Source organism: Prosopis cineraria, unplaced genomic scaffold, assembly GCF_029017545.1.
Source record: "Prosopis cineraria cultivar Desert tree isolate PC_DT_omini unplaced genomic scaffold, ASM2901754v1 PC8, whole genome shotgun sequence".
NCBI classification, from domain to species: Eukaryota; Viridiplantae; Streptophyta; class Magnoliopsida; order Fabales; family Fabaceae; genus Prosopis; species Prosopis cineraria.
In genome coordinates, this window is record NW_026555339.1 from 4,837,860 (window position 1) to 4,847,065 (window position 9,206).

Here is a 9,206-nt window from a genome sequence, read left to right on the forward strand (position 1 = left end):
GGACAAGGGACAAGAAACAATAATAATATGGAGCTCCAAAAGAAGAGCCACGCCACGTTTTCGGATCCACCCTCGGTGCTGCCTCACTTAGGAGGAAGAAAAAAAAGCCTCTGATTCCTTTGGTCGGAGCTCTGTTTTCTAGGAAAAAAGTGAAAAACGAGTTCGAACTTGAGATGAGATGTAGACTGTAAATTAGACGAGTACGTGCTGATTGTGTCGGATTTTGGCCTAATTAAGCATGGTGCCATCTCGAATAATATTACTCTCGTCCAAGTTTGTGATGTGCTTTGGTCTGATGCTATTTGTCGGATTATTGTGTGATAAGCGTGATAGATTTTAATTATTGATCATTTTTACTTTCTTGCTTAATTAATTTTCCGACCTTCCCTTATATATATATGTGCGTGTGAGATTTTCTTTCCCCGACAGTTAACGACTTCTATAATATATATGTAGAGCTCCAAATTAGATCCCATCATTCGCCTACACAAACGAAGTGCGCGTATGGTGGTACATGGAGAAGAAGCAATTGTTTTATATGTAGATGTACTTAATTACAGACAACGAACTCCATTGATCAATCGCCAGCAACAAACTTTTGAAAATCAAGTACGTAAGCAGATCTGGCTGGAGAACGAAAGAAGCATAGCTTTGAACAAAAAAAAAAAAAAACAGGGAGAAGAAAAGAAATCGCAGTGGCCAATGAATTGAAGTATCTTAATTGAGCAGGCCCATATACATGCAACATATGCCATGCGCTCAAAAGAAAAACAAAAGAAGTGAAGCATGACTGGAATAAAGCAGTATGAATATGCCCGTAGTCAGACAACATCGGAGTTCCGAGGATCCAAAAAGCCATCTTGCGCGGACTTATTGAAGAACTCAATGCAATCAGCAATGGCCTCGTTGTAGTGAGAGTAAGACGAATAATAGGAGCTGCATGAGGTCTTGGGTGGCTCAAAACGATCTGAGTTTCTATGCCTTGAAGAAGTAGAGGATGACGACGACGACGACGACGACGCAGAAGCCGAAGGAACAGAGAAGATGAGGCGCATGAGGATCTTGCGGAAGCGATGAAACAGCTTCATGGCCGACCAGTTGAACTTGGAAGACGAGGAAGCACTTGTTGGTCGAGGGAGCGCTTCACTTCCTCTTACTTGTATCACGAAGCTCTCAGTCTGAGGATTGTGCATTGTATCTGAATGTGTGTTTCAACTTTCAAGTCTGTGTTGCTATGATGAATCTGGTTTGGTTCTCAAGGGCACATAAAAAGAACCAGCTTTTTCAAACCCTACGATTTTATTCCAAAAGAGATTACTACTAAAAGACTCCCATGTGTCCGAATCATTGGCATGCCCAGCTCTTGTCTTCCCAACTTAACTGGTTCAAAATAAAATAATCTATCCCTTCAGGAGATTAGCTAGTAATTAACTTCCCTCTGTTTAATCCGTCGCCAGATTATTAAGCGCCGAATTGTGAGGATGACTAATTAATAATAACTTTCCATGAAACTGAAGTTTAGGATGAGATAATTAAAAGAGGGAGTGAATGATGATCGGCCCACACTGCCCTATATATAAAACCTCGACGAATCCCCGAAAATCATTATTCGTGACCTTTGTGGAACCCATGGAATGTCTGTCTTCGCAATTTTTGTTTTATATTTTTCACATGATTTTCTCTTTTCACATACAAGGAGTAAGGAGAACGAATTAGGAGCCAAGTGACGACTGGCACGTGGCTGATCGCATCCTTAATATCTATGTATCTTCGCTGTTGTTGTTTTTTTTTTTTTTTGACCAAATATCTTCGCTGTTGTTGACTGTAAAGAATAATTTGGTTTTATAGGAAGGCATAATTTTGAGCCACTCTTGTCCTACGATTGGCAATGCCTTGGTGTGATTGCACGAAGAATGGAGCAGTGAGCAGCCAAAGAGATTCAGTGGTCCAAAGGGTTCAAACTGGATCAGTCAAAGGCTCGAAACAAAGCTGTACGAGGACATACTCTGTAGTCCTATGATGAGTTTAACTAATGATTAAGGTGGAGGTTAATTAATTAGTTAAACGCCGTGATGGAAGAGGCATGAGAATGAAAGGGAAGGGTTCAGTTGTTTGAGGTAATCATGGTGTGCAAGACATTATAATTGTGTCTCGTACTTGCTTCCTCTGAACTACGATGTTGTCACTTCCAGCATTATTTCATTAATTAGGTTTAAAATCTTTTAAACCCCTTTTCCTTTTAATTTCGTATTATAGGTGAAGGCATAAAAATGGAATAAAACCATGTAGTGTCATTCAAGCTAAAGTTAACGTAATGAACAGAAATCATTACTAAAAGTTAATGTAATGAACAGAAATCATTACTTCACCGATACTGTGTTGTCGTCACGTTTATTAATTATTTCGTGCTGGGACATCGAGGATTAAAAAAAAGTAAATAACATAATTCTTGCCAAACATCAGCCCTGTCAGGGCATCACGTACTTGTCTTCTGTATTTTACCGTGTTATATTATGTTATCTTTTATTTAAAAATAAACTATTTTGAATTGCTCACAAGTTAAGCCCTGATTGATATCATTAAATTAGAAAGAAAGAAATGGAATTAGAATAGAGCCAGTAATTAGGGTGGGTCATGTTTATTCCAATCAAGCTTAAAATATCCTATCATTTTAAAAAAATCCATATAATCAAGCTCAATTTTGACTTTTTTTGACCAGATTCGGGTTCGCTCATCAAGCTTGGCCAAAATTACCAACCTTATATACATATGGAGATAGAAATTCTAGCTGTTAGGCTTAATTTGGATCAAACTTACAGTATCTTATTCTTTTAAAAAAGTTTATACAGCCAAGCTCGACCTTAACTTTTTTCAAACGAGTTCATGATGGCCCGTCAGGCTTGGCTCAAATTATCGACTCTAAATTGGAAACAAAATCCTAATGGAAGTGCGTTTGGTTGGTAAGAGTTGTGATTCTCAAGGAATCCAATTCTTTCACATAATCTATGGAATCAGATGAATTTCATGGAATTCTCCTTCAATCCTCAATATCCTCCACTTCAATGCTCCAATCTCGACATCACACACCTCTGTCTTCCTATTACCCTTCTGTTTCCCCAGTGACTCCCCCTCCACTACTCCTTCTCTCCGACAGTCAATGCAAGGCAGCATTATCTCCCTTATTGCGTGTGACAATCTCTATCACAGAGATCGTCAATAACAACACCAATAAAAAAGATGATGTCGCTTTAACCTAATGGTCGCAACCTGATACGATTCAAGGACAATAGTTGGTAGTGAAGGAGCCATTGCCATGCATTCTCGCCGATGCTAAAGGACCCATCATCATGCGGTCTCGCCAACGCTTAAATACCCATCACTTTACATTCTTGTTGACGTTGAAGGATCCATCAAAGAAGATGCAACAAGTTGAGATTGAAGAAGATGCAACAATAAATGAAATAGGTGGAGATGAGTTTTTTTTTAAAGGGTACCATGGTCTTTTACTATTTTAAATACATATATTTATTAAAATTATATCAAGATTTCATCTTCATACTAAACACATTTTTAAAACCTAATTTTATTCCAATTCTAATTTCAATTGTGAAGTTGATTCCATAAAAAAAAATTTCATCATACTAAACGAGACCTTAGTTAAGGTATGAAAAAATTTAAACTATTTCCCTTTTTAAATTTCTCAAACAATAAGTAAATTAAATTTATAAGCAACTCTAAGGGGTGACTTATAACCACTTATAATAATAAATATCACTAAAAGACAAATCATGGGCTCTTAATAATTTAAAAGCTAAATGGATAAAACATATTCAAATATTTTCTTCTCATTTTATCCAACTATTAGATTTATTCCCCCTCAATGCACAAGATATTTTAATATTCAAGAGAAAAAAAATAAAATAAAACATATAAATTTAAAAAATTGTGAACTCAAAATGTCATATTTTATTAGTTTACATAAGGATTAAAGGGTATTTTTGCCCCAAAATTATTCTCTTAGAAGTGCCTAATATCGTAAACTTTTATATAGTGTAATTTCTTTCTTCAACTTTTTAAAATTGTGCATTGAGCAACATGTCATTGTAAAATTTAATTTTAACAATTGGTTGACTGAAAAATTATTAAAAAAATAACCAAAAAAATTATAAAAAGGGATCCATAAAGTTTTAAATAAGTGTCACATAAGAAAATTAATATCAATTTAAGTTTCCAGAATAGTGATTGGTCATAATCATATTTTGGCATTTTATACGAATAAAAAATAACATTTATATTATATAATTTATATGTAATTTAGAGAACTTAATTAATATTAATTTTTTATGAGGTACTTATGTGTAATATCATGGGTCTTTTCTTATAATTTTTGAAGCCATTTCTTATAAATTTAATGTCAATTAACAGCCAAAATCAATCTTTTTAATGCATGGTGTTTAATGCATCATTTTTAAAAATTTAATGAAAAAAGTGCATAACATGTAAATTTATGATATGTAATGTTTTTAAGTGAATAGTTAAGGGGCAAATATGCCCTTTAGACCTTTATATAAATAATAATTTATTTTAGAATAAAATTGTTTTGCCCATACATACTAAATATAAAAATAATTTATCTTAAAATTTGTTATCCCCAAGGGTACATTTGCACTTTTATTTTGACTAGTATGTGAAAAAGTTTGACATTTAGTTAAAAAAATAAATTTCCTACTAAGTTCTCCTCCCATAATTATCAATATTTTTTTTCTTGAATTTATTATTGACTGTCTTGGGTAAATTAATAACTTATTTTCTTTAATAATTTGTTGAACCATGCATGATCATGGGAGAAATAAAATAAATATTATAATAAACTCTATACTATAATTTATGTCATAATAGTTTTTGTAAATTACAATTATAATCAAAATTAAAAAATAAATAAAAATTATTTATATATTAAATAATACTTTTAAACTAAGTAAATAGCTTAATCAACATTATAATACTCCCTCTTGTCTTGTATATAAGCCATTTTTAGTTACTTCACAGTAGAAGATGCAATTAAATAATTAGTTTTGTCTAAAAAAATGAATTTATATTAAATATGTCATATTTAAAAGATATTTTTTTTATATTTAACCTTTACCTCTATTTGAAAAAAAATATTAAAGGATAAAATTAAAAAAATAATTAATGATCCATTTTTTGTGCAAAAAAAAACTTATCAAATAGATTATCAATTATTTATAGAAAGAGATTCATGTGTAGTGTAAAATCTCTCTCTATTAAATATAATTAACTAATAAAGTTCATAGAATCAAAAGATTAACTCTCAAGTAGATTACCAAATTTTAGTTTTCAAATTAAAAGATCTTGAGTTGTCATAGTCAAAATACATTTAAATCAATCATAATTTTTATATTCGAGTAAAAGCAAGTTAAGGAAGTATGGAATACCTTAAAGGAGTAAAGAGATCAAACTCAGTTGAAAAATAACATATTTACTGTGAGATAAGGCAATGAGCCTCAGCTTGTGCACACTACGTCGTGGCATGTTGCTCTTTGTATCATGTGCCGCAACTCAAGAGCCATGCACCATGGCATGTTGCACATTTATGACAACAAAATTGGAAAACTTTCAACGCGCCTTGATTCTCCGTCCAACATTTGAATGACATGATCTAGGTATCTACAAAAAGTTCTTTTCATAAACAAAAAGGGTATCCGAAACCTATAATAAGTGTTAAAAGTTATTCCTAACACCCAGACCATACTCATTGAACCTAGGAATATCAATACAATAAGTTATTCACACTTAAAGAATATTATAATGCAAAATCACTCATCAACCCCTTTTTGCCAAAAATAAAAGGGGGAGGAAATTTCATTGCAATTATTTAAGTCAATCATGACATGTTCAAAATATCATTTCTATACTTGTACTAATATTTTGACTCTATCAAAAATTCTATTTCATCATACATAATTATTCAAGACTTAAAATACAATTCAGTTAATCATAACAACAAAATAGTGCTAGTGCAACGATATGCAATTTAGAATTGGCAATAATATTCTATTCACAAAACACATGTAACTTAGAGGCATCTTGTAGGAATGAACTAACTCTTAACCTCTTGAGCCTTCTCCCTCTCTACACTAAAGCTATAGAGCTTGTAAAGTGTTAAATTGAAGGAGGTGAGTCTAGCCACTTAGTAACTAAAATAAAACCTATCATATACAATCATATATCAATTGTAGACAAACATATTCATATCAAACTAAGTTTTTAATAAATATTTCATATTAACTCATTTTCATCTCAAATACATTAGGTACATTGTCATAAGACATTAAAACATGTGACCATGACCCGATACCCACACAACTTGCCATATTGCAATCATGAGACATGTCATAAATTTACAAAGGCAATAATCAACCAGCTTTATATCCTCCTTATTTTCTCTGACTAGAATCATGGACTATAATATTGAATAAGACTTCATCCGTGTGATTGGACTACTCCACATGCCCCACATAGTGTCTCTCCATGCTCCTCCTCAACTTCCACTTCTAGACCCTCCTTATCTTCATCCTTTGATTGCATTGCACGTGATCGGACTATTCAAGCTCACAGATTATGAGGTATGACCTAGCTAAATATTGAATAAGACTCCGTTAGTATGACTAGACTCCTCCGACTAAAATTGTAGGTTATAATATTGAATAAGGCTCCATCTGTGTGACTGGACTACTCCACATGCCCCACATAGTGTCTCTCCATGCTCCTCCCCATCTTCTAGTTCCAAACCCTCCTCATCTTCATCCTTTGATTGCATTGTACGTGATCGGACTACTCAAGCTTATAGATTGTGAGGTGTGACCCGGTTAAAATCACAATACTCACTCTCAGACTGGGGCTTCCCTTACTTTCAAATATTTAGAGTGTCGTACTCCCTAAGCTATTGTCCTCGATAAACTATTAGAGAAAGTTAGGTTTTAGTCCTTCAACAAATTATGGAACAATTCCTCGATAAACTGTAAGATGAGAATATACCCCTGTGCACTGAAGGGTAGCCTAAATACCACATGAATTTTTCTCCACTCTCAATTCATAGGTGAACTTTCACCCATTGATCATGCCAAAGACGATGCTCACTCAATTTCATATATTCATTTATTATCATTACAATTACATATTAGGCCCACGATCATGAGCTACCCAAGTAAGCATCGAGTTTTATTTCCACTTATATCACACAAACACGTCATTTTTAACCTCTTATACTCATCTTTCTCATACCATCACTAATTACTCATTCAAAACACAATATAAAGTGACTTTCATTTTAAACATCACATTTGCTATTATGAAACTCATTTCGCAATCACTTTTACGTGTTTAATACACATCAAGTGATCATGTAAACACAAAATTTTATTGTACGCTAAACTCATTACAAGTCAAAATTCACAAACTAAACACATAAATTACATCATAAAGCAATTTACATAAAACTACCTAAAGTAGAATTTCTTTAGTTACCTCAAACTTTTAAGAGGTCAAAGGTGTGTTACTCAATTTTAAGCTTTCAAGTTTGATTTTTCAAGCCTCAATGATATTCTAAGAGTTCAATCTATAATCAATCAAACTAGATTTCATCAACAATGTCAATCATACACAATTATCAACTCATTTTCCATTTCTAGCTCATCCAATGCCCACATTACTTACATTTGGGTCTACTTATTGGGTTTATTAACTATCTTTAACGTCATATAATTTCATTGAATATCCACATTGCCATTAATACCTCAACAACCATAATAATTAATTTAATGTCCATTTTTCAACATTTATAGAACTTACTATGCAACAATCACTAAAATCATTAATACTAAATTTAAATATTCTAAACAACTTTTATTAATTCCATTTAAGTCAACATATTTGAACTCATAACCTATATCGGTTGAAATTATTATCCTCATTCAAACCCTAACTCAAACCCTTAAAAAAGTGAAAGAGAAAAGGAAAAAATGGGTTTAAAAATCTTATCTTAGCTTATTTTTACAAAATTTGCACCGTGCACCGCGGTGCTTGTCCCCACGCGCCATGGCATGCACTACAAAGAAGACAGTCTCTCATTTTATGGCCTTGTGTGCTGCAGCGCACCACGGCGCAACATATGGCACATAGACTTTTCTATTTGTTTATCTCTACTTTTTGATTGCTAAGTGACCCAGTTTCACTTTGAACTTAAATTATATTTAAAATTTTAACTAAAAATATTTATTATTCTTCTCTAACCACACACCACGTAAATCATATTAATGATGCTTAATTACTTAATTATTGGAGGTTAAATTTTTGAGATATTATATATATGATTATTGGTAATATTATTTATCAATTACAAATGTAGCATGACAGAAGACCCTATTAAACTAAGAGATGTTTAAGAAATACGCATGAAAAACAAGTTTTGTTTTTAAAATTTATTATTTTATGCCTTCAAAAGGTGTCCTTAATCGTTGATTAGATTAGCATAGGTCAAATACTTGTTATACCGGAGCTCATGCCAAAAAAAAAAGTTTTATAAATGAAAATTTAAAATTTATGTGTTATCTATAAATTAAAATTTAAATAACACCTTGTCTTATTTTGAATATTTTTGTCTATGTACACATTAAAAATATAAATAACATATCACATGCATATTAAAATAAAATTACATATGAGAAATGTGTTACTCTATGGATGTTAAAATTATAAAGAATAATTTATTATTCTAAGATGTGTTATTTACTTTTAAATTAAAATTAAAATAATAAAAAATTTGTCATATAAATTGTTATTTTGCTTTGTATTCTATTCTACTCTTTATTATCTTGTACATTTAAAAATATAATCGACATATGATAAGTTTCTCACGTATCATTTTTACTATAAACCACATATGATCCTTCGACATGCAATTTTTTTCCCAAAAAAAAAAGTCATTGTTCATCCCATATAAGTTTATTTTATTTCACAATTAAAAAAGTATTTTATGTAAAAAAATTATTCCACGTAAGTTAAGATTTGAGACAATAAAATTCATCCATTAAATCACACACATATTTTTTTTATAATTTATGTAAATTTAAAGGTTGTAATATTCTTGTTACATTATAGAGCTCACATTTTTTTTCTTACAACTC

The 9,206-nt window shown here is 31.8% G+C and overlaps 1 protein-coding gene across 1 annotated transcript; it reads right to left on the reverse strand.

The window, feature by feature from the left end:
- Positions 1–588: 588 nt before the first annotated feature.
- LOC129317763 (uncharacterized) lies at positions 589–1,195 on the reverse strand. The gene has a single exon (XM_054962130.1). It carries the CDS (start codon positions 1,191–1,193, stop codon positions 822–824), a length of 372 nt encoding a protein of 123 aa, XP_054818105.1. The 5' UTR covers positions 1,194–1,195; the 3' UTR covers positions 589–821.
- Positions 1,196–9,206: the final 8,011 nt, after the last annotated feature.